The sequence below is a fragment of the Oncorhynchus kisutch genome, linkage group LG29 (assembly GCF_002021735.2).
Source record: "Oncorhynchus kisutch isolate 150728-3 linkage group LG29, Okis_V2, whole genome shotgun sequence".
Lineage (NCBI taxonomy): Eukaryota > Metazoa > Chordata > Actinopteri > Salmoniformes > Salmonidae > Oncorhynchus > Oncorhynchus kisutch.
The window spans coordinates 15,944,420-15,971,649 of record NC_034202.2 but is presented as its reverse complement, the minus strand read 5'-3'; the positions used below and the strand labels follow the sequence as shown (position 1 = coordinate 15,971,649).

The window sequence follows — 27,230 nt, the reverse complement described above, 5'->3', positions numbered from 1 at the left end:
CTCCAGCATCTTCACAAGGTCCTTTGCTGTTGTTCTGGGATTGATTTTCCCATGATGTCAAGCAAAGAGGCACTGAGTTTGAAGGTAGACCTCTAATTGACTCAAATTATGTCAATTAGCCTATCAGAAGCTTCCAAAGCCATGCCATAATTTTCTGTTTAAAGGCACAGTCAACTTAGTGTATGTAAACTTCTGACCCATTGGAATTATGATACAGTGAATTATAAGTGAAATCTGTCTAAATAATTATTAGACAAATAACTTGTGTCATACATAAAGTAGATGTCCTAACCGACTTGCCAAAACGATAGTTTGTTAACGACATTTTTTGGAGTGGTTGAAAAATGAGTTTTAATGACACACTTAGAAGTTCACATTCCAAACTGACTTCAAGTGTGAGTGTGAGAACTTATGAGTGGTGTTTTTGGTACATTCCAATAGTCTCCTTATCCTAAGATTCCATGTGAATAATTCACAACATTCTGTTGTTGCTCATAAAGGCATCTGATAAGGTTGCCTGACATGCCTCTGCTAAGATGAGCTACACTCATTGAATAGGTACTGGTCATTGCAAGGATTCAAGGATAATATATTTATATATATATTAGTTACCAGTCAAAAGTTTGGACACACCTACTCATTCAAGGTTTTTTTTATTTATTTGTGCTATTTTCTACATTGTAGAATAATAGTGATCAAAATAGCCCTTACATAGCCTGGAGGTGTGTTGGGTCATTGTCCTGTTGAAAAACGAATTCTAGTCCCACTAAGCGCAAACCAGATGGGAAGGCGTATCGCTGCAGAACATTGTGATAGCTATGCTGGTTAATCAAATCAAATGTATTTATATAGCTTTTCTTACATCAGCTGATATATCAAAGTGCTGTACAGAAACCCAGCCTAAAACCCCAAACAGCAAGCAATGCAGGTGTAGAAGCACGGTGGCTGGGGAAAAACTCCTTTAGAAAGACCAAAACATAGAGAGGAACCAGGCTATAAGGGGTGGCCAGTCCTCTTCTTGCTGTGGCGGGTGGAGATTATAACAGAACATGGCCAAGATGTTAAAATGTTCACAAATGACCAGCATGGTCAAATAATAACAATCACAGTAGTTGTCGAGGGTGCAACAAGTCAGCACCTCAGGCTATGAAAAGCTAACTGACACTTACTCCTATCTCTACCGCTCCTGCTGTCTCTAGAGAGTTGAAAACAGTAGGTCTGGGACAGGTAGCATGTCCGGTGAACAGGTCAGGGTTCCATAGCCGCAGGCAGAACAGTAAGTTTTTCTTGAATCTAAAATAATCACAACAGGGTCACCAGCAAAGCACCATCACACCTCCTCCTCCATGCTTCAAAGGTACACCTGTTAATTGAAATGCATTCCAGCTGACTAGCTCATGAAGCTGGTTGAGAGAATGCCAAGGGTCTGAAAAGCTGTCATTAAGGCAAAGTGTGGCAACTTTGAAGAATCTCAAATATAAAATGTGTTTTGATTTTAAATTTTTTGTTTACTACATGATTCCATATGTATTATTTCATAGTGAAGACATTAAAACTATCATTCTACAATGTATAAAATAGTACAAGTAAAGAAAAACCCTTTAATGAGTAGGTGTGTCCAAACCTTTGACTGGTAGTGTGTATATACAGTGGGGCAAAAAAGGTATTTAGTCAGCCACCAATTTTGCAAGTTCTCCCACTTAAAAAGATGGAGAGGCCTGTCAACTATGACAGACAAAATGAGGGGAAAAAAATCCAGAAAATCACATTGTAGGATTTTTAATGAATTTATTTGCAAATGATGGTGGAAAATAAGTATTTGGTCACCTACAAACAAGCAAGATGTCTGGCTCTCACAGACCTGTAACAACTTCTTCAAGAGGCTACTCTGTCCCCCACTTGTTACCTGTATTAATGGCACCTGTTTGAACTTGTTATCAGTATAAAAGACACCTGTCCACAACCTCAAACATTCACACTCCAAACTCCACTATGGTCAAGACCAAAGAGCTGTCAAAGGACACCAGAAACAAAATTGTAGACCTGCACCAGGCTGGGAAGACTGAATCTGCAATAGGTAAGCAGCTTGGTTTGAAGAAATCAGCTGTGGGAGCAATTATTAGGAAATGGAAGACATACAAGAACACTGATAATCTCCCTCGATCTGGGGCTCCATGCAAGATCTCGCCCCGTGGGGTCAAAATGATCACAAGAACAGTGAGCAAAAATCCCAGAACCACACGGGGGGACCTAGTGAATGACCTGCAGAGAGCTGGGACCAAAGTAACAAAGCCTACCATCAGTAACACACTACGCCACCAGGGACTCAAATCATGCCGTGCCAGACATGTCCCCCTGCTTAAGTCAGTACATGTCCAGGCCCATCTGAAGTTTGCTAGAGAGCATTTGGATGATCCAGAAGAAGGTTGGGAGAATGAAACCAAAATATAACTTTTTGGTAAAAACTCAACTCGTTGTGTTTGGAGGACAAAGAATGCTGAGTTGCATCCAAAGAACACCATACCTACTGTGAAGCATGGGGGTGGAAATATCATGCTTTGGGGCTGTTTTTCTGCAAAGGGACCAGGATGACTGATCCGTGTAAAGGAAAGAATGAATAGGGCCATGTATCGTGAGATTTTGAGTGAAAACCTCCTTCCATCAGCAAGGGCATTGAAGATGAAACGTGGCTGGGTCTTTCAGCATGACAATGATCCCAAACACACCACCCGGGCAACGAAGGAGTGGCTTCGTAAGAAGCATTTCAAGGTCCTGGAGTGGCCTAGCCACTCTCCAGATCTCAACCCCATAGAAAATCTTTGGAGCGAGTTGAAAGTCTGTGTTGCCAAGCAACAGCCCCAAAACATCACTGCTCTAGAGGAGATCTGCATGGAGGAATGGGCCAAAATACCAGCAACAGTGTGTGAACCTTGTGAAGACTTACAGAAAACATTTGACCCCTGTCATTGCCAACAAAGGGTATATAACAAAGTATTGAGATACACTTTTGTTATTGACCAAATACTTATTTTCCAACATAATTTGCAAATAAATTCATAAAAAATTCTACAATGTGATTTTCTGGATTTTTTTTCTCATTTTGTCTGTCATAGTTGAAGTGTACCTATGATGAAAATTACAGGCCTCTCTCATCATTTTAAGTGGGAGAACTTGCACAATTGGTGGCTGACTAAATACTTTTTTGCCCCACTGTATGTGTCCACATTTTCCACAGGTGAACTGGTTTCTTCTCTTTTTGAATTTGCCTATAAATAAACTGCACCTCTTCACATTGTCACATTCAAATAAAGTAAGATATTTGATATATTCGTGGTTGAAAGGTTGCCCATCTGATGTCAGTGAAATAGATCAACACTCTTGTTCAGGGTCTTACCAGTGGCTACATTATTAAGTATTAAGTATAAGTATATTATTACATTACATTAAGTATTTTTTTGTTGACATTTAGAAAGGTTGCATTGAAAATACTCCGGCGTTTCCTTTTAACTATTTTGTCGCAAAAAAAAAACAGCTGGACGCAACGACATCACACACAAACCTGGTGAAAAATAAAAAAGTGATTGAAGTGTTTCTATTATCCATTTAGGCAAATTGTGCATTAATATATTGCTGACAACCTGTATTTCCTCCCACCTATCTGTTTCATGTCTCAGGTAGCCCGCAAAAGCCAGCATGGATAGAATGCACAGTCTGTGCCATGGTGAAACTTGCGCTCCTGTAGCCTAGATCTGATATAATTCGATAGTGAAACTTGCAATTCAGCCAACCAGAAAAGCAAGGCGATTATGACCATCCTTGTTCTGCAAAGAAACATTTAGATGTAACTGTTTTAGATGTAAAAAATAGTTTTAGCAAGCAGTAGGTATTTAGAATTAGATGTGGAGTGGAGCTTTATAATAACGTAATGACATCACGTACCTTCAAATTTATTCGGCAATCATTTTATTTATTTTTTAAACACCGTTTCCATAATTGTTCGCGATGAAGAAAGTTTGACAAAATACAAATCCACCTATGCCAAACGGATACAAAATGTGTCGATTTTTAGAACGTTTCTCCTATAGCTGCCGTTTCTGTTTTTGTTCTTGCGACATTGTTTTTATCGAATAAACATTGATCAATGAAAACCTTGTCTAATGACATCTGTTGCCTCACACGAACACTGTGGTCATGTTGTGGTTGGTTTCTGGGTTCTACAGTTCCTGGTTTGCTCATTTTAATGTGTTATCTGAATAAATGGACTGGCTAGGAAGAGCAGTCGACTACATGACAAAGGTCACTGATGTCTCGCTGAAATAGAAATTAGATTAAAAGTAGGGTGAGCATAGCCAGAGCATGTTATGTACTGTGTGGGGAACACTTTATAAAGTAAACAGTTGTTGAATTTATCAGTCCGTCATAGCTAACTGTCGACAGGATGCCAATGTCGTCTTATTTCCTTCCCCCTCTCCTTTTATAGCGCAACTCTCTTCAGTCAATGATTTAAGAGACCTGGGCTCGTTGATGTTTGAACCATAGAGATACATAGAGAACGAATTGGCGCGTCCACTAGAAAAGTCTGCAGCACCCGGCCTCACCCTACTAGAATCCGAAGTCAAATGTCTGCTGTTTGCTGATGATCTGGTGCTTCTGTCACCAACCAAGGAGGGCCTACAGCAGCACCTAGATCTTATGCACAGATTCTGTCAGACCTGGGCCCTAACAGTAAATCTCAGTAAGACCAAAATAATGGTGTTCCAAAAAAGGTCCAGTCACCAGGACCACAAATACAAATTCCATCTAGACACTGTTGCCCTAGAGCACACAAAAAACTATACATACCTTGGCCTAAACATCAACGCCGCAGGTAACTTCCACAAAGCTGTGAACGATCTGAGAGACAAGGCAAGAAGGGCATTCTATGCCATCAAAAGGAACATAAATTTCAGCATACCAATTAGGATTTGGCTAAAAATACTTGAATCAGTCATAGAGCCCATTGCCCTTCTATGGTTGTGAGGTCTGGGGTCCGCTCACCAACCAATACTTCACAAAATGGGACAAACACCAAATTGAGACTCTGCACACAGAATTCTGCAAAAATATCCTCCGTGTACAACGTAGAACACCAAATAATGCACGCAGAGCAGAATTAGGCCGATACCCACTAATTATCAAAATCCAGAAAAGAGCCGTTAAATTCTATAACCACCTAAAAGGAAGCGATTCCCAAACCTTCCACAACAAAGCCATCACCTACAGAGAGATGAACCTGGAGAAGAGTCCCCTAAGCATGAGAAAACAAAAAGATAATTACTTGACACATTGGAAAGAATTAACAAAAAAACTGAGCAAACTAGAATGCTATTTGGTCCTACACAGAGAGTACACCGGCAGAATACCTGACCACTGTGACTGACCCAAAATTAAGGAAAGCTTTGACTATGTACAGACTCAGTGAGCATAGCCTTGCTATTGAGAAAGGCCGCCGTAGGCAGACATGGTTCTCAAGAGAAGACAGGCTATGTGCTCACTGCCCACAAAATGAGGTGGAAACTGAGCTGCACTTCCTAACCTCCTGCCCAAGGTATGACCATATTAGAGAGACATATTTCCCTCAGATAACACAGATCCACAAAGAATTCAAAAACAAATCCAATTTTGATAAACTCCCATATCTACTGGGTGAAATTCCACAGTGTGCCATCACAGCAGCAAGATTTGTGACCTGTTGCCACGAGAAAAGGGCAACCAGTGAAGAACACACACCATTGTAAATACAACCCATATTTATGCTTATTTATTTTATCTTGTGTCCTTTACCATTTGTACATTGTTAAAACACTGTATATATATATAATATGACGTGTAATGTCTTTATTGTTTAGAAACTTCTGTATGTGTAATGTTTACTGTTAATTGTTATTGTTTATTTCACTTTATATATTCACTTTATACATTATCTACCTCACTTGCTTTGGCAATGTTAACACATGTTTCCCATGCCAATAAAGCCATTGAATTGAATTGAATTGAAGTGAATAGAGGGCTAGTACCTAAAAGCCGTTTAATCACGGGCAGCGCCATTGACGAGTTTTTACCATTTTTTTATTTGTCAACTGGGTGGGACTTCCTATAGTTTAAGGAAGGATCATACAATTCCATCCAGGTCACCAGGATGGCTCAGCCAATTATTTATACTAGTTTGGAAACGTTCCATAACTGCAGGTCACAGACGCCACAATAGGGCGGGCGGATACAATAATGTGACGTCTATCTAAGTATATGGTTTGAGCCTATGGGCACGATGTATTTTTGTTGGCATGTACCAGTAAAAACTCCAACTACTTACAGTATGTATCAGAGGACCATTCAATTAATAGCATTCTGAAGTACAAACTGGGTTGATTGAACAGGTCTTTGAAGTCCTCAATGTAACGTTAACACTACAAGACCGTTTAACTTATTATGAAATTACAAAAAGCTTTGTTAAATTTGATGAATGAGGTTGAGAAGTAGATTTAACGAAAAATGTATGTATTATGTTTTTTATCCACTTGTATGTGTTTGCAAGATATCTATAAGCAATACAATTATGACTGCAGTTCTTTTTCTTTTCTTTTTACCAGTCTGTAGTGCCATACACCTCATCAGCAAGCTATTTTATTTCCCCATTTCTACAAAACTAACACACTGAAAGATACATGGCTTACAGGCTTATTTTTATTTATTTATTCTACCGACTTTCTTAAAAAATGTGAGCTATAATTGAATTCTTGGCCACTTTGCTTCGCTCCACTGCAGAATAGAACACTAGATATGACTCCAAAGGCACCACAGACAGTAGATGGAAACTAAGTGGTCCTGCTGATAAAAGAAAGGTGTCATCCTCTCCACCAACATCATTTTTTTTATTTATTTTTTATTTCACCTTTATTTAACCAGGTAGGCTAGTTGAGAACAAGTTCTCATTTGCAACTGCGACCTGGCCAAGATAAAGCATAGCAGTGTGAGCATACAACAAAGAGTTACACATGGAGTAAACAATTAACAAGTCAATAACACAGTAGAAAACAAAGGGGGGGTCTATATACAATGTGTGCAAAAGGCATGAGGAGGTAGGCAAATAATTACAATTTTGCAGATTAACACTGGAGTGATAAAAGATCAGATGGTCATGTACAGGTAGAGATATTGGTGTGCAGAAAAGTAAATAAATAAAAACAGTATGGGGATGAGGTAGGTGAAAAGGGTGGGCTATTTACCAATAGACTATGTACAGCTGCAGCGATCGGTTAGCTGCTCAGATAGCTGATGTTTGAAGTTGGTGAGGGAGATAAAAGTCTCCAACTTCAGCGATTTTTGCAATTCGTTCCAGTCACAGGCAGCAGAGTACTGGAACGAAAGGCGGCCAAATGAGGTGTTGGCTTTAGGGATGATCAGTGAGATACACCTGCTGGAGCGCGTGCTACGGATGGGTGTTGCCATCGTGACCAGTGAGCTGAGATAAGGCGGAGCTTTACCTAGCATAGACTTGTAGATGACCTGGAGCCAGTGGGTCTGGCGACAAATATGTAGCGAGGGCCAGCCGACTAGAGCATACAAGTCGCAGTGGTGGGTGGTATAAGGTGCTTTAGTGACAAAACGGATGGCACTGTGATAGACTGCATCCAGTTTGCTGAGTAGAGTGTTGGAAGCCATTTTGTAGATGACATCGCCGAAGTCGAGGATCGGTAGGATAGTCAGTTTTACTAGGGTAAGCTTGGCGGCTTGAGTGGAGGCTTTGTTGCGGAATAGAAAGCCGACTCTTGATTTGATTTTCGATTGGAGATGTTTGATATGAGTCTGGAAGGAGAGTTTGCAGTCTAGCCAGACACCTAGGTACTTATAGACGTCCACATATTCTAGGTCGGAACCATCCAGGGTGGTGATGCTAGTCGGGCATGCAGGTGCAGGCAGCGACCGGTTGAAAAGCATGCATTTGGTTTTACTAGCGTTTAAGAGCAGTTGGAGGCCACGGAAGGAGTGTTGTATGGCATTGAAGCTTGTTTGGAGGTTAGATAGCACAGTGTCCAAAGACGGGCCGAAGGTATATAGAATGGTGTCGTCTGCGTAGAGGTGGATCAGGGAATCGCCCGCAGCAAGAGCAACATCATTGATATACACAGAGAAAAGAGTCGGCCCGAGAATTGAACCCTGTGGCACCCCCATAGAGACTGCCAGAGGACCGGACAGCATGCCCTCCGATTTGACATGGGTTATTTGTGTGGGCTAGACCCTGAGCTTCTCTCCTCATCAGCCTCAGAAGGAAATGGTTTGTGAATGTGTTGCTGCCTGAAGGTTTTTGTCAACACTCTTGTAACAAGATTGCGGTCACAATGGTGCACAATTTGACACCTCTTTTATTGTCTGTTTATTTAAATTCCGTAGCCGAATTATAGCCAAATCAAAGCAGGTCCTTTCCGTAGACTAAATTTTGTGACATCTCCTTTTAAATCCCCATTGGGCCAATGTGAGACACAGCTCTCCTAAGGTACATATCCCAACCAGAAGCCATGGATTACAGGCAACATCCGCACTGAGCTAAAGGCTAGAGCTGCCGCTTTCAAGGAGTGGGACACTAACCCGGAAGCTTATAAGAAATCCCGCTACGCCCTCCAACGAGCCATCAAACAGGCAAAGCATCAATGCAGGACTAAGATCGAATCCCACTACACTGGCTCTAATGCTCGTCGGATGTGGCAGGGCTTGCAAACTATCACGGATTACAAAGGGAAACCCAGCCACGAGCTGTCCAATGACACAAGCCAACCAGACAAGCTAAATACCTTCTATGCTCACTTCGAGGCTAGCCTCACTGAACCATGAATGAGAGCACCAGCTGTTCTGGATGACTGTGTGGACACACTCCATAGCCGATGTGAGACTTCACTGACATATTCAACCTCTCCCTGACCCAGTTTGTAATACCTTCATGTTTCAAGCAGACCACCCAGTAGTGGTGCGTGGGTAAAATCACTGGCCAAGCCAGAAAAAAATGAATATTTTATTACAACCTATGTGTTGTGATAATTGCATTGTTTGCTCTATAACATTTTCGTTAATATGCCTTGAAACATTTTTATTTGACCTTTATTTAACTAGGCAAGTCAGTTAAGAACAAATTCTTATTTTCAATGACAGTGGGTTAACTGCCTTATTCAGGGGCAGAATGACAGATTTGTACCTTGTCAGCTCAGATTTGAGCTTGTAACTGTTTGGTTATTAGCCCAACGCTCTAACCACTAGGCTACCTGCCGCCCCAGGCTACCCTACATCTAAGACCGAGACAATAGGCACAGTGGCAGAATAAATTCAACCACACCTTTGTTTCATCACAAACCGGAAAGCAACCTCCGTCTGGTGAAGTCCACAAAGCATATTGCATGTAACAAACAGTTACATGACCTACAGTATGATCAAGCAAATTAAAGTTTCCATCATTTTCAGACTACTAAACAACTATAGATTTAGAACCACAAAGAGTTACCGCAAGTCGCAAAGAATACAGGAGCTGCCTCCACTATTCCAGCACCATTTAAACTTCAACATTTCAACATCATCAAATCACCTCTGCTAAGTCTAAAACAGTGACAACTAAAAGATTCCAAAAATGATTTAGTTCAATCAACGTAAAATAAATATGATGTGGCTGTCCAAGGTTCTGATTTGTGTGTGTGTGTGTGTGCGTGTGTGTGTGCTGTGTGAGTGTGTGCATATGTTCATGCAAGGAGAAAAAACATGTTGACTCACCCTACTTATAGAGAATGCCATCCTCCTCTCTTTCACGTTGATGAAACGGTCTATGACTCTGTCATACAGTACACACTTGTATTTTTTGTTGCCCTAGGCCACCTGGCTAAAATGCTTGCTCACTAGCTTAACTTCCTTTCATGGGCAATGTTAGCTCGCTACATATTAAACTTTCATTCCCTCAGTCCAGGGGCACAATGTATGAATTTATGGTTGTATCAGAATCACTGCTATAACCATTGGCCAGTACAGAGAATGAATGTAAAACCAGAAGTCCAAATCCCTATCTGCATTCAACAACGAGATGCAACAATTGAAGTTGTTTCTGTTAATTATGTATTTCTCTTGATGCGATGTGATAGGAGAGAAGCCAAATCCAAACTGGCTTCCCTTAACATTTTCCTTTGGTGCACCAGGACCATTCACAGTTTGCATACCGCCCCAACAGATCGACAGATGACTGCCCTTTCCCACCTAGACAAAAGGAACACCTACATGAGTCAATGAACACCTGGGGGCTGCCCATCCAGGATCCAGTTGCAGAGGGAGGTGTTTAATCCCAGGGTCCTTAGTTTAGCGATGAGCTTGGAGGGCACTATGGTGTTGAACGCTGAGCTGTAGTCAATAAACAGAACGTTGAACACTACAACACTACACGCAACAACACATCTGCCACTCTGACACTCAACACGGGGGCCCTTCAGGGGTACATGCTTAGCCCCTTCCTGTACTCCCTGTTCACCCCCGACTGCATGGCCGTGCACAACTCCAATACCATCATTAAGTTTGCAGATGACACGACGGTGGTAGCCCTGATCACCGACAACGATGAGACAGCTTACACGGAGGAGGTCAGAGACTTGGCAGTGTGTTGCTAGGACAACAACCTCTCCCTCAACATCAGCAAGACTAAGGAGCTGATCGCGGACTATAGGAAACGGAGGGCCGAGCACGCCCCCACCCGCATCGACAGGGCTGCAGTGGAGCAGGTCGAGAGCTTCAAGTTCCTCTGTGTCCACACCACAACAGAGGGGTGCTGTCTCGCTTGCTCGGATGCTTTCTCCGGTGAGACACAGTCTCTTGTGAATGAAAGGAAAAATGTGAAATCACAGAGAGACGAAAGACAGATCATGGTCCACACACACACCAACACAGCCGTAAAGAGGGTACGACAACACCTCTTCCCCCTCAGGAAACTGAAAAGATTCAGCATGAGCCCTCAGATCCTCAAAAAGTTCTTCAGCTGCACCATTGAGAGGATCTTGACCGGCTGCATCAGCGCTTGTCTTGGTATCTGACCGCAAGGCACTGCAGAGGGTAGTGCGTATTGCCCAGCACATCACAGGGGCCAAGCTCCTTGCCATCCAGGACCTCTATACCAGGCGGTGTCAGAGGAAGGCCCTAGAAATTGTCAAAGACTCCAGCTGCTACCACACCGCAAGCAGTACTGTTGCACCAAGTCTGGAACAAACATGTATTTAGCCAAATTGTCGTTGCTAATTGTGCGTTATTCTTTTTCTATTATTAAAAAAAAAAAATCTCTGCATTGTTGGGAAAGGTCCATAAGTAAACATTTCAATGTTAGTCTACACCTGTTGTTTACGAAGCGTGACTAATAAAAAAAATAGATACATTGAGTGATCTCTAGACCTCAGTGAGCTGGTACCCCCAGAACTGTTATAGATTACCCCTGCCACAGTAAAGGGCTAGATTAGTGGTCATATGCCAGGTTTATACTATTAGATAGATTAGTGGTCATATGATGGTTGTACAGTAACAATGGATACATTTTTACCATGGTCTAATTTTAGCAACAGATCGGTAGAATTTCTGTGGACTCTGATGTCACTTTGGGGATTGACGTTTATCCCAACCGCAATGCTTTTCAGCCACGATCAACTTCAACATGTATCAATGTAATCTGCTCATCATTGAAACTGGTCCAGGTACAGCTATTCTGAAGTAAATGTACAATTATAACAGACCAATAGTTACGTTACACACACATAGCTGAGCTGCCTAAATCCCACCTCCTCTTGACGACCTGTAAGAAAGTGTTGTATTGCACGTCTTCAGAACGGCGCGTTAATCAGAGCATGCAACCGCGTTTTCCTGTTCTAGCTTCTGAGTGCATCAAGACCGAAACCTCTCCAACAGGCGGAACATCTAATTCATTTACAGGCATATTTTCCTATAGACAAACTTTCACATTTTGAAGAAGCATGGATTATGTGAATACTATGAATACGCTAGTAGCCTTTGGAGAGAAGGCTTGAACATATGTTGTGCATTTGTGTCAGTGTGTGTCTTGACAAGACAAAAAGGCAAGTATAATTTACATGTTTCACTTTCACTGTATGGTTAATCATAAAGGGTAATCGGAATAACTATTGGTCGAAAAGGATTCAAATGTCCCAAATCTCAAAGTGGCTCTTAATTTAATTAAGGTTAAATATAATTGTCTAAATTGGGAAATGTTCGAGTTTCTTTTTGTGTCCATTTATTTCAGGTTAGACGCAATAGTTTTGGTGGTTTCATTTACTTGTTCCCTCCTCATTAAATGAGTCAACTAAATTGAAACTGAAAAGAAATAGGGTGTACAATAAGCTTCATAACTCAATTACTACCTATAGTATACTAACATGATCAACAAACCTACTTCTTGCAGTCTTCCTGAATTGACTGAGCTGAAATTGGAATTGACCCCGACCCTGCTATCTATCAATATAGAAATATGTTGATTATGTAAACATATTGATAAACTTTATCCTGAGAATGAATATCATCTGCATCACCTGGCTATAATGCAGATGCTGATTGGTCGCTTGTTTTGGGCTATGTAGTCTCGACCTCAAAGACCTATTCCACAGTTAAAACAACCATCAATTACCCTTACTGTTACACCAACTATGAATTACCATCACTGTTACACCAACCGTAAATTACCCCGGCGTAGTTTGTGTCTGTATTTCAGGACAAAGATGTAGTCAAGCCCTTATTCTCCTTACAACAGCAATTCACATAGTGGTATGGCCAACAGCAACATTCCAGTAATTGGTTTTCATTCTCTGTGGTGGTCCTCTCCAAAACTGGTCCTTTGATAGACAGGTCTGCAATACAGTCCTTCCAAAGGATGTGCGAAGCTTATCACGTCCTTCAGGGCGCGCGCACACACATCCACACACACACCCACGCACATTAATGCCGATTTACACACTATACATTGTACACTGACTCATAGATTACAGTACACCTATCTATGTGCAGTCTTAGAAAAAAGGTGCTATGTAGTACCTAAAAGGGTTCTTTGGCTGTCCCCAAAGGAGAACCCTTTTGGGTTTCAGGTTTAAAAAAAATGCTTTACACAGAGGGTCCTACCTGGAACCAAAAAGACTTGTACCTGGAAACAAAAAGGGATCTCCTATGGGGACAGCCATAGTGTAGAAGCAAACAAACTGAAAAAAAGCATCCCCATTTAAATTCCTGCACCACCTTTATCATATAACACATTAATGATCCATGTGAAGCCAGGCATGTAGCTTATTCCTGCCTCTGAGGTTAGGTAAGGCCAGTGACAACTTGGTCTCAGAGCATTTCGCATTATTCTGTATGTAAATCTGTGACACTCCATTTAGTATGATATGTTACATTTCGTATGGTATGTATTAATTTAGATGTCTATCACCCATTTCGTACCAGTCAAAAGTTTGGAATCATGAAGTAACCAAAAAAAGTGTTAATCAAATCTAAATATATTTTATATTTGAGATTCTTCAAAGTAGCCACCCTTTACCTTGATGAAAGCTTTCTCAACCAGCTTCACCTGGAATGCTTTTCCAACAGCATTGAAGAAGTTCCCACTTATACTGAGCACTTGTTGGCTGCGGTCCAACTCATCCCAAACCATCTCAATTGGGTTGAGGTCGGGTGATTGTGAAGGCCAGGTCATCTGATGCAGCACTCCATCATTCTCCTTCTTGGTCAAATAGCCCTTAAAAAGCCTGGATGTGTGTTGGGTCATTGTCCTGTTAAAAAAAACAAATGATACTCCCACTAAACACAAACCAGATGGGAGGGCATATCGCTGTGGTAGTCATGTTGGTTAAGTGTGCCATGAATTCTAAATAAATCACAGACAGTGTCACCAGAAATGCACCCCCACACCATCACATCTCCTCCTCCATGCTTCACAGTGGGAACCACACATGCGGAGATCATCCGTTCTTGGCCAAGAAACATGAGCAATGGACATTACAAAAAAAAAAAATCTGTCCTTTGGTCTGATGAGTCCAACTTTTTAGTTTTTTGTTTCCAACCACTGTGTCTTTGTGGTGAGACGTTGAGTAGGTGAACGGATGATCTCCGCATGTGTGGTTCCCACTGTGAAGCATGGAGGAGGAGATGTGATGGTGTGGGGGTGCATTTCTGGTGACACTGTCTGTGATTTATTTAAAATCAAATCAAATCAAATTTTATTTGTCACATACACATGGTTAACAGATGTTAATGCAAGTGTAGTGAAATGCTTGTGCTTCTAGTTCCGACAATGCAGTAATAACCAACGAGTAATCGAACCTAACAATTCCACAACTACTACCTTATACACACACAAGTGTAAAGGGATAAATAACATGTACATAACATATATGAATGAGTGATGGTACAGAACGGCATAGGCAAGATGCAGTAGATGGTATAGAGTACAGTATATACATATGAGATGAGTAATGTAGGGTATGTAAACATTATATTAAGTGACATTGTTTAAAGTGGCTAGTGATACATGTATTACATAAAGATGGCAAGATGCAGTAGGTGGTATAGACAGTATATACATATGAGATGAGTAATGTAGGGTATGTAAACATTATATTAAGTGGCATTGTTTAAAGTGGCTTGTGATACATGTATTACATGTATGGCAGTAGCCACTCAATGTTAGTGATGGCTGTTTAACAGTCTGATGGCCTTGAGATAGAAGCGTTTTTTCAGTCTCTCGGTCCCTGCTTTGATGCACCTGTACTGACCTCGCCTTCTGGATGATAGCGGGGTGAACAGGCAGTGGCTCGGGTGGTTGTTGTCCTTGATGATCTTTATGGCCTTCCTGTGACATCGGGGGGTGTAGGTGTCCTGGAGGGCAGGTAGTTTGCCCCCGATGATACGTTGTGCAGACCTCACTACCCTCTGGAGAGCCTTACGGTTGTGGGTGGAGCAGTTGCCGTACCAGGCGGTGATACAGCCCGACAGGATGCTCTCGATTGTGCATCTGTAAAAGTTTGTGAGTGCTTTTGGTGACAAGACAAATTTCTTCAGCCTCCTGAGGTTGAAGAGGCGCTGTTGCGCCTTCTTCACCACGCTGTCTGTGTGGGTGCACCAATTCAGTTTGTCCGTGATGTGTACGCCGAGGAACTTAAAACTTTCTACCCTCTCCACTACTGTCCCGTCGATGTGGATAGGGGGGGTGCTCCCTCTGCTGTTTTATGAAGTCCACAATCATCTCCTTTGTTTTGTTGACGTTGAGTGTGAGGTTATTTTCCTGACACCATACTCCGAGGGCCCTCACCTCCTCCCTGTAGGCCGTCTCGTCGTTGTTGGTAATCAGGCCTACCACTGTAGTGTCGTCTGCAAACTTGATGATTGAGTTGGAGGCGTGCATGGCCACGCAGTCGTGGGTGAACAGGGAGTACAGGAGAGAGCTCAGAACACACCCTTGTGGGGCCCCAGTGTGGAGGATCAGCGGGGTGGAGATGTTGTTACCTACCCTCACCACCTGGGGGCGGCCCGTCAGGAAGTCCAGTACCCAGTTGCACAGGGCGGGGTCGAGACCCAGGGTCTCGAGCTTGATGACGAGTTTGGGGGGTACTATAGTGTTAAATGCTGAGCTGTAGTCGATGAACAGCATTCTCACATAGGTATTCCTCTTGTCCAGATGGGTTAGGGAATTGTGCAGTGTGGTTGCGATTGCGTCGTCTGTGGACCTATTGGGGCGGTAAGCAAATTGGAGTGGGTCTAGGGTGTCAGGTAGGGTGGAGGTGATATGGTCCTTGACTAGTCTCTCAAAGCACTTCATGATGACGGAAGTGAGTGCTACGGGGTGGTAGTCGTTTAGCTCAGTTACCTTAGCTTTCTTGGAAACAGGAACCATGGTGGCCCTCTTGAAGCATGTGGGAACAGCTGACTGGGATAAGGATTGATTGAATATGTCCGTAAACACACCAGCCAGCTGGTCTGCGCATGCTCTGAGGACGCGGCTGGGGATGCCGTCTGGGCCTGCAGCCTTGCGAGGGTTAACACGTTTAAAAGTTTTACTCACGTCGGCTACAGTGAATGTGAGTCCGCAGGTTTTGGTAGCGGGCCGTGTCAGTGGCACTGTATTGTCCTCAAAGCGAGCAAAGAAGTAACTTTAAAAGTTATTGGTGTCCTTTAGTAGTAGTTTCTTTGCAGCAATTCGAATAGGCCTGATTCACGCAGTCCCCTCTGAACAGTTGAAGTTGAGATGTGTCTGTTACTTGAACTCTGTGAATGCTTTATTTGTGCTGCAATTTCTGAGGCTGGTAACTCTTATGAACTTATCCTCTGCAGCAGAGTTAACTCTGGGTCTTCCATTCCTGTGGCAGTCCTCATGAGAGCCAGTTTCATCCTAGTGCTTGATGGTTTTTGCCACTGCACTTGAAGACACTTTAAAAGTTCTTGACATTTTCCAGATTGACTGACATTCATGTCTTAAAGTAATGGTGGACTGTCATTTCTCTTTGCTTATTTGAGCTGTTCTTGCCATAATATGGACTTGGTCTTTTACCTGTCTTCTATATACCACCCCTACCTTGTCACAACACAACTGATTGGCTCAAATGCAATAAGAAGGAAATAAATTCCACAAATTACATTTTAACAAGGCATTCCTGTTAATTTAAATGCCCTCCAGGTGACTATCTCATGAGGCTGGTTGAGAGAATGCCAAGAGTCTGAAAAGCTGTCATCAAGGCATGATTTGCTTAACACTTTTGGTTACGACATGATTCATATGTGCTAGTTCATAGTTTTTAGTATCTTCACTATTCTGCAATGTAGAAAATTTTAAAAAAATAAATAAAAATGGTGTGTACAGGTGTGTACAAACTTTTGACTGGTACTGTATGCCTCTATTATCATGTCACCTAAATACACTACTGGACCAAGAGTACGTGGACACCTGCTTGTCGAACATCTCATTCCAAAATCATGGGCATTAATAACAGCCTCCACTTTTCTGAGAATGCTTTCCACTAGATGTTGGAACATTGCTGTGGGGACTTGGTTCCATTCAGTTACAAGGGCATTAGTGAGGTTTGGCACGGATGTTGGGCGATTAGGCCTGGCACGCAGTCGGCATTCCAATTCATCCCAAAGGTGTTCGATGGAGTTGTGATCAAGGCTCTGTGCAGGCCAGTCAAATTCTTCCACACCGATCTCAACAAACTATTTCTGTATGGACCTCGGTTTGTGAACAGGGGCATTGTCATTCTGAAACAAGAAAGAGCCTTCCCCAAACTGTTGCCACAAAGTTGGAAGCACAGAATCGTCTAGAATGTAATTCTATGCTGTAGAGTTAAGATTTCCCTTCACTGGAACTAGGGGGCCTAGCACGAACCATGAAAAACAGTCCTATACCATTATTCCTCCTCCACCAAACTTTACAGTTGGCACTATGCATTAGGGCAGGTAGCGTTCTCCTGGCATCCACCAAACCCAGATTTGTCCGTCAGACTGCCAGATGGTGAAGCGTGATTCATCACTCCAGAGAACGTTTCCACTGCTCCAGAGTCAAAATGGTGGCGAGTTTTACACCACTTCAGCCAACGCTTTGCATTGCGCATGGTGATCTTAGGCTTGTGTGCAGCTGCTTGGCCATGGAAACCTGTTTCATGAAGCTCCTGACGAACAGTTCTTGTGTTGACATTGCTTCCAAAGGCAGTTTGGAACTCCACGATTTTTATTCTGTGAGCTTGTGTGGCCTACTACTTTGGAGCTGAACCGTTGTTGCTCCTAGACGTTTCTTTACAATAACTTCTCTTACAGTTGACCGGGGCAGCTCTAGCAGGGCAGACATTTGACAAACTGACTTGTTGGAAAGGTGGCATCCTATGACGGTACCACGTTGAAGGTCGCTGAGCTCTTCAGTAAGGGGTTTCTACAGTCAATGTTTGTCTATGGAGATTGCATGGCTGTATGCTCGATTTATACACCTGTTAGCAATGGGTGTGGCTGAATTAGCCGAATCCACTCATGTTGCCTAAATATGTATGGACAAAACATTATGCACACCTGCTCTTTCCATTATGCACACCTGCTCTGACCAGGTGAATCCAAGTGAAATCTATGATCCCTTATCTATGATCCTCAATCAGTGTAGATGAAGAGGAGGAGACAGGTGAAAAAAATATTTATAAGCCTTGAGACAGTTGAGACATTGATTGTGTGTGTGTGCCATTCAGAGCGTTAAAATGGGCAAGACAAAATATTTAAGTGCCTTTGAACGGGGCATGGAGGTAGGTGCCAGACGCACCGGTTTGTGTCACGAATTGCAACACTTCTACACTGCTGGGTTTAACCCACGCTCAACAGTTTCCCGTGTGTATCAAGAATGGTCCTCGACCCAAATTATATCCAGCCAACTTGACACAACTGTGGGAAGCATTGGAGTCAACATGGGCCAGCATCCCTCTGGAATGGTTTCGACACCTTGTAGAGCCCTGCTCCGACGAATTGAGGCTGTTCTGGGGGCAAAAGGGGGTGCAACTCAATATTAAAAAGGTGTTCCTAATGTTTTGTACACTCAGTGTCTATAGGACATGCACCTTGCCTTCAAACCCCACGAATTGCCCTCAGTACCATTCAGAAGGAAGAGCCCATGTTATGATGTGTCATTGTAGTTTAAAAGACCAGGTTGTGGAAATGTCAGCTTCCATTTATCAGCTCCCGTGATCTGCCTGTCTGTCTGCCCACTAACTTACTCTCAAGGAATTCTTTCCCGGACCAGCACCCCTATTACGACCCTTTGCCCCCCTCTCCCTAGATTCCACTGTCCTTATATCACTCCAGAGGGGCACATGAGGTTGCAGGGTGAGGAAGGGGGTGAGGTGTAAGAAACGGCCCCTTTGACCCTTTGGGCCAGGATTAAAGAGCATTCACTCTGATTAAAGGCACGCTTTTTTTAATGTTCGCTCTGCCACGTTCTCAGACATGGCTGCCAACACAGAGTTCAATGGGTTCCAGGGGAACGAGCTGTCTAATCTTTGTCTAAACTTTATAGCCAAGAGGGTTCCCAAGAGGGTTGATAGCCAAGAAGATATTCAAGAGAGTAGCCAAGAGGGCCTGATAGCAACGAGCTACTTACTATAAACAGAAGAGAGGAAGACCCCTACATATTATCAGTAAGGGAACAGCAGTGTTTTCACATTAGAAATGCTTCCTCTCATACCGCGTCATAGTTTCCTTCTGTCTACTGTTCTGTCATCATGCTGAACATTCAAGTGGTAATATCCATTTATACAGATCCAGAGGTGTATGTTGGTTCAAAACGGTTCTTTTGAAATATTGTACAATTTTCCTGACCTCAATCATCAAGGTTTGTATAAAGGTTTGTATAAAGGTTGATACACAGTAATAATTGGCACTGTTCTGTGGAACTCATTAAACTCAATAGACTAGCCCACATTGAAATCTCTCCTTGTTTAGGGGTTTGTACTGGCAACAGGAAGGAAAGGGGGGATACCTCGTCAGTTGTACAACTGAACGCATTCAACTGAAATGTGTCTTCTGCATTTAATCAGAGAGGTGCAGGGGGCTGCCTTCATCGACATCGTGAACAGTGGGTTAAATCAAATAAAATGTATTTATATAGCCCTTCGTATATCAGCTGATATCTCAAAGTGCTGTACAGAAACCCAGCCTAAAACCCCAAACAGCAAGCAATGCAGGTGCCCCTTGCTCAGGGGCAGAATGACAGATTTTTACCTTGGGGATTCAATCCAGCAACCTTTCCGTTACTGGCCCAACACTTCTACCCGCCAGGCTACCAAATGCCAACAATTGCTTTAGATTTAGAATAAAGTAACTGACTATAGTAAATACTTTGGAGAAGACGACCACACCTTGAATAGAACAAGCACAGCCATGTTAATGATTACTATGGAAACTAGCTGTGTCGCTATAATTCATACAGATATGCTCTTGGGCATACATCTTGGAGAATAGAAAATAAAGTGTGACAGGGTCTAATGATGTGTGAGCTTTTTGGGGAGGGAAGCTGTTCTAAAATACAAATCTGTATTTTGGAAAACAGAGCTGCTGGCTTTGGAAGACAGATTGCTGTCGTGGCCTGGGGTGTGTGGGTTAACCTGTTTGTACAGGGACTTGTAATGAGATTGTTCTCTCTCTCTCTCACAGTCTCTCCTCTCTCTTTCTGTCTCCTTAGGACACGGATCTTCATGTGACAGTGGGTTGGCCATGGCAACACCCCGCCCACTCCCAGTGTCCAGCCACTGAGGAGGTTGCTGAAGTTAGCAACAGAAAGCACGATTGGACATAAGAAGTGGAAGAAGAAGAGAACCAAATAACCTTCTGTAGAGTGACAATACATTAGAGTGAATCTCAACTCACATCTTCATTTGCTCTGTGGTTGGCAGTGGCACCATTTCCTGGGCGTCGGGTGTATAAACAGGAAGTGGTTAGTGGTGGTGGGTCCTGCTAATCACTGAAAGGACAGTCCCTGGCAGCACTGCAATAGCACCTCACCTGTGTGTGTGTGCGTGTGCGCGTGCGTGTGCGCGTGCGTGTGTGTGTGTGAGGCTTGCTGTTGGAGGGGGAGTGTCTGCACGTGTAGCGATGCGTGTAGAGCCGAAGAAGCCCCTTCCCTGCTACCTGACTCAGACTCTGGCTGTGACCTTCAACGTGACCCCAGCCCCACCATGCTGAACAATGCCTCCCTTGTCTACATCGCCCTGGAGCTGGTCATAGCCTTTCTGGCCGTGACCGGTAACATGCTGGTCTGCTGGGCCGTGTGCCTCAACAGCACCTTGCAGAGCATCACCAACTACTTCGTGGTGTCCCTGGCAGTGGCAGATATCGCTGTGGGCTTGCTGGCCATCCCCTTCGCCATCACCATCAGCACGGGCTTCTGTGCCAACTTCCACGGCTGCCTGTTCATCGCCTGCTTCGTACTGGTGCTCACCCAAAGCTCCATCTTCAGCCTGCTGGCCATCGCTGTGGACCGCTACATCGCCATCAAGAGCCCCCTCAGGTGATCTTAGCAGGGGAGGAGAGGGAGGGGGACTGGGCTGAGGGTGGTGGTGACACTCTGTTCCTGGTCTTTTTCTAGAAACCAACAATGAAACATAAACAGGTATCATCATCCATGTTTAATACGCTGTTTTATTTGCAGAACACCAAAGGCAGATCCTCTGACCTGTTAGATCTTGGCTGTGATCTAAGTGACGCACAACAAAATGCATTTGTGTATCAAAACACATTGAATTACAGTGAGGTTATTGGATTAGGGTTGTTCTCCCCAGCGTAGGGCAGACAGAGGTAAATGTCTCCACAGGCTTCATTGGGTTAGTGTTCGTGTGCTGTTGGAAGGACTGAAAGGACTGAAGGCTTTGATCGTTATCCTCCTGGTAAATCAACACCAAGGGAGAGCGGTGAGGGGGCAGGCCCAAGCACCGTATCGATAGAGAGGCCAGTGTTCTCACCTTAAACAGCCCCGGATCACCTTAGCAGAAACGTGTATCAGCTCACGTAGCCTCTCTGTCAGTGTGACGGGGTGGACACAGAGCATTGTCATCCCTCTTCAATTAATAGTCAGTTTCCCCAAAGAATGTAGGAACGTGTTTTAATTAGTCTTGCCTTTAATAGCAAATGGAGATTGTTTATACATAACAATAACTGAAATAAACAATATTTTTGTGGATGTCCAGTAGGGTCAGATGAGTTAATAATTATGACAATTATTTGTTGTCTTTATTAGTTATGTCTAATGATCTTTTATAATGTGTTGTATGTGGAATGTCCCATGTGCCTCTTGTATTCTATACTGGTCTGTGACTGTGTAGCAGATTAGGATCTGTCAAACTCAATCCTCAGCCTGAATTGTCTCCATTTGCGCTGCCGGAAGAGCCTGTCAAGTGTGCTTCTGACACTCTTTGCTTTTGCGCTGCCGGAAGAGCCTGTCAAGTGTGCTTCTGACACTCTTTGCTTTAGCGAGTGAGAGAGCATTGTTATTTTTCTGTTTTCCAGTTCTCCATCAGGGTGTGATGACAGGTAGATAATGCTATCTGCTCAACACCAGTCATTAGCAACATTAACTGCAATAAATTTCCAGCAATAAAAATCGAGATAGCTAGTTTATTAGGACGCTATATAATGTTTGGTTAATAAGACACTCAAGCTTGCAAGGGACAAATATGTAACTTTTAACATTTGTTAAGGGTTATTTGAAACAAAACAAAACAACAACTTATTTTAAATAGGCTATGTCACACTTACCGTACACCATCATTTCCCCCTGTGGGCATATAATACTAAAATAACGCAGACTATGGAGGTTTTACGCACATCCAAAACGGGACCTGCATGGCTAAAATAATGTGGGCCTGCCCACAATGCATAGATAAAAAGGGAATGTCAGCTCACTGTTTTACTCCACTCAAACTTGATATTTTAATAAATCGTTGGTGATTTAAGATGTATTTTCAAGCGGTCTCAGGAGCCAAACCCTTTATGGACAGTATTGACTACTTCGCGATTGCATTGGCTATTTTAACTAAATACAACGTACACATGCATCAAAGGCACATTAGTCTACGCTTGTTCCATGCGAATATGGACAGTGTGCGTCATGCCTGGATAGGCTGTGTTTCCGCTCTCAAAATTAATGTCATAACCAACTGCGTTACCTCTAAAAACAGTTTTTGTTTGGTCTTAAAAGTACCTACCATCGCTGCCTGAAATTCGAACTTTGGATCATGTTTTTAAGGACACACCTCAAATATTTCCAACCAGCCCATCTAAGCTGATATGACAGATCAATTCCCGAACCTGGCGTTAGGTCTGGAAAATGCCAGTGCCCCAGTTTTGACATGACGAATTTGCAAGCTAACGTACTTTTGACACGAGCGCCACCTTAACGAGCCGAAAATAGAACCCATAGAAAGTAACAACTCAACCTGCAAACAACTTGGCAACAACCAAATAGTTCAACTTGTAAATCCCTTTTCTTTACTAGAGTGAAATATTAAGACACGCATTAATGCTTCATACTACAAATGTGTGGGGAATCAAAGCACCTGTTTGGTCACAGTCGCAATTGCAATTTTGATTCTACAGTGGGAAGACATTGCTTTCATGGAAAAGTCCTAAAGCAGGTGTTTATTGCAAAAGGGCCCAGCCAGGATGTGTGTGTGTGTGTGTGTGTGTGTGTGTGTGTGTGTGTGTGTGTGTGTGTGTGTGTGTGTGTGTGTGTGTGGATATGATTGAGCTTCCATTAGAGCCGGAGCTTTGGTGCCAATGACCATAGATCCAAGGGGCTTAATAAACTTGCCGCCACCCTGGTCCACAGAGGTCTCAGTCAAAGAGGACTAAATCCCCACTGGACCCCCAAACCCACCCCCATAACCACAAACAACAGGGTCATGTGCCTGTGGTGCTGCCTTCTGACTTCCACCCTGGTGTACATTATGAACTCTGGTTTAGACATGACCAATGGAAGAATACAGACAGCAAAACTAATATAGCCTGATACATTGTTCATGACACTGATTTCCATTTGTCTAATGTCTGATGCAGAAACAAAGCAACGCCAAGAAGAGTTACATCAGACTATAGATAAGCTTTTGTGCAATGATCCCTAAATCACAATACAGGTAGGAAATCAAATCAAATCAAATCAAATTTATTTATATAGCCCTTCGTACATCAGCTGATATCTCAAAGTGCTGTACAGAAACCCAGCCTAAAACCCCAAACAGCAAGCAATGCAGGTGTAGAAGCACGGTGGCTAGGAAAAACTCCCTAGAAAGGCCAATACCTAGGAAGAAACCTAGAGAGGAACCAGGCTATGTGGGGTGGCCAGTCCTCTTCTGGCTGTGCCGGGTGGAGATTATAACAGAACATGGCCAAGATGTTCAAATGTTCATAAATGACCAGCATGGTCGAATAATAATCAGGCAGAACAGTTGAAACTAGAGCAGCATCACAGTCAGGTGGAAGTTGAAACTGGAGCAGCAGCATGGCCAGGTGGACTGGGGACAGCAAGGAGTCATCATGTCAGGTAGTCCTGGGGCATGGTCCTAGGGCTCAGGTCCTCCGAGAGAGAGAAAGAAAGAGAGAAGGAGAGAATTAGAGAACGCACACTTAGATTCACACAGGACACCGAATAGGACAGGAGAAGTACTCCAGATATAACAAACTGACCCCAGCCCCCCGACACATAAACTACTGCAGCATAAATACTGGAGGCTGAGACAGGAGGGGTCAGGAGACACTGTGGCCCCATCCGAGGACACCCCCGGACAGGGCCAAACAGGAAGGATATAACCCCACCCACTTTGCCAAAGCACAGCCCCCACACCACTAGAGGGATATCTTCAACCACCAACTTACCATCCTGAGACAAGGCTGAGTATAGCCCACAAAAATGCTTTCTTAAATCTACATGTAGTACGTGACCTGATATCCACTGCTCCATCTCCTAGTATGGCATGACTGGTCGAGTCTCCCAAACAATGGACTCATTTTCCAAGAGCTTACTGCTATATATGCAAATACTAGTATGTTCTCGGGATAAAGGCTTTTTACCCTCTGAAGCCTGTCCCATACGTTCTCTAAGCTCTCTGATTACAGGAAGTAAAATTAATTGGTTGGGTCCAGGAAAAGTGAACTTGCTTTCTTATTGAGTGTTACTGGGAGTGTCTGCTGCTGCTGCTGCTCTAGTTTCAACAGTTCTGCCTTATTATTATTCGACCATGCTGGTCATTTATGAACATTGAACATCTTGACCATGTTCTGTTATAATCTCCACCCGGCACAGCCAGAAGAGGACTGGCCACCCCACATAGCCTGGTTCCTCTCTAGGTTTCTTCCTAGGTATTGGCCTTTCTAGGGAGTTTTTCCTAGCCACCGTGCTTCTCCACCTGCATTGCTTGCTGTTTGGGGTTTTAGGCTGGGTTTCTGTACAGCACTTTGAGATATCAGCTGATGTACGAAGGGCTATATAAATAAATTTGATTTGATTTGATTTGGACCTGAATAGAGGAGCCCTCTCATCCTGGGAGCATTTCTGTTTCATGTAACAATACAAAATGCCTATCTGAATTCCTCTCATGTTTTCACGTGATCCTCTAGGTATAACAGTCTTGTGACGTCCGGGAGGGCAAAGGGCATCATCGCAGTGTGCTGGTTTCTCTCTGTGGGCATCGGCCTCACGCCCATGCTGGGCTGGAACAGGGGTGTCAACGGCACCAACAGCAGCTCGTGCCCCGAAGGCATGACAGAGTGCCTGTTCGAGGGTGTGGTCACCCTGGAATACATGGTCTACTTCAACTTCTTTGGTTGTGTGCTGGTGCCCCTGCTAGCCATGCTGGTCATCTACGCCCGCATCTTCATGGCGGCGCGGCGCCAGCTGAGACTGATGGACCTGAAGCTGGCTCACATGCACGCCCCTGGGGCATGCTCATCATCCACATCGTCCCGCTCCACCCTGCAGAAGGAGGTCCACGCAGCCAAGTCTCTGGCCATCATCGTGGGGCTATTCGCCCTCTGCTGGTTGCCCCTTCACATCATCAACTGTTTCAACCTGTTCTGCCAGGACTGTGGGCGCCCGCACGTCTGGGTGATGAACATCGCCATCATCCTGTCCCACGCCAACTCCGTGGTCAACCCCTTCATCTATGCATATCGCATCCGGGAGTTCCGCCACACCTTCCGCAGGATCCTGCGCAAGCACATCCTGAGGCACTGGGAGGGGCATGGAGCTGGGGGATGGGGTGGCAGAGGGCTGGGTAGCAGCAGCAGTATCACGCGTGCCTCTACTCGCATCAGCATGGTGGACAGCTCGTGTGGCACCATGGGGAACAGTTATTCCCTGGAGCCCAGCCCCAAACCCAGCCCCACTCGGACCCCCATAGAGACCCATAGAGCTGGGAAAGAAGCTTACTCTGACTCCTGCCAATGGTCACCACCACAGTCAGACCCTGCACCAATCAGCTCCATTGAAAATGGACACAACAAAGGCGATGCCCCGGTGTCTCCCAGGCAGCAGCAATGCATCATGGGATGTGCGGACCAAAGTGGGGTTGAGACTACAACCGTGTTGATGGAGGTGAAGGACAGTGGGAACATATCCTTTGTGCACGTCAGGCCTCTGTCCCCCACACTAACCAGCCCTAACCACTCAGTAGAACTCACTGAGGTGTCATGACATAGTTATCTCCATGGTGGACAAGTTACTGATACCCCAACCTACACCATCAACTAGGAGGGGGAGAAGTGAGGGACCAGGTCCCTTCACCTGTAAAATAAATTATACCGAAATATTGGAAATGGTTGCACTGACTAGAAATAGCTTTTCTTTCTTTAGGGGGAGACTTCTTGAGCCTGAAAGGGCAACAGCAAACTGGCATTAAATCATGCCTAGCCATTGAGCTTTTTTCTTTCTTCAAATGATTGTATCTGTTGTTCTTGTTTACTTATCACATAGCTGTTGTTGGTGGACACGTTTTGTACACGTTACCTCTGAGGCTCTTTCCTGTAGGCTAATAGTCTTTCAGAATTGAAAATGTATGACGATATAAATGAATGGTCTGATCTACTGAGCACCTGTCATATGCTGACAGATTATGACCGAAACCATGGACACTGTCCAATACTGTATGACTCAATATTTGGTATTGCTGGCCAACCACTACTGAGTTAATGCAACTACTGTATGTCAGTGTGAGACGTCGGGAATGTATTCTCTCTCTTATGAAGTGCAGTATTCCTCCAATTGTGTCATGTTTTCAAACGCTGGTCCCTTGCGTGTTTCCATGTCAGATTATTAAAAGACCTAAATAAGCCATGTTGTCACTGTGTGTGGTTATTTAAGTGAGTCCTGTTGAGGAGAGTGCATTATACAGCAATTCCAAAAGGGTTCTTCGCCTGTCCCCATAGAACTCTTTTTGGTTCCAGGAAGAACCCTTTTTGATTCCAGGTAGAACTCTTTTGGGTTCCATGTAGAGGGTTATCCTGTGGGGACAGCTGGTAGAACTCTTTTAGATTCTAGATAGCACCTTTTTTTCTAAGATTGTAGAAATCTAGTAGTTTCTATAGAAAGCTATGACACTGCATCTGATTGGATAGTAAATCGCAGCATCCTACGATTGCACGCTCACCACTGAAGTGAAAACAAATTACATTACTCC

The 27,230-nt window shown here is 43.7% G+C and overlaps 1 protein-coding gene across 1 annotated transcript; it reads left to right on the top strand.

Moving 5' to 3' along the window:
• Positions 1-11,865: 11,865 nt before the first annotated feature.
• adora2ab (adenosine A2a receptor b) lies at positions 11,866-26,885 on the top strand. The gene is made up of 3 exons (XM_020465379.2): positions 11,866-12,116; positions 20,249-21,073; positions 25,174-26,885. Exons 2-3 carry the CDS (start codon positions 20,742-20,744, stop codon positions 26,246-26,248), a joined length of 1,407 nt encoding a protein of 468 aa, XP_020320968.1. The 5' UTR covers positions 11,866-12,116; positions 20,249-20,741; the 3' UTR covers positions 26,249-26,885.
• The last annotated feature ends 345 nt before the right edge of the window (positions 26,886-27,230 follow it).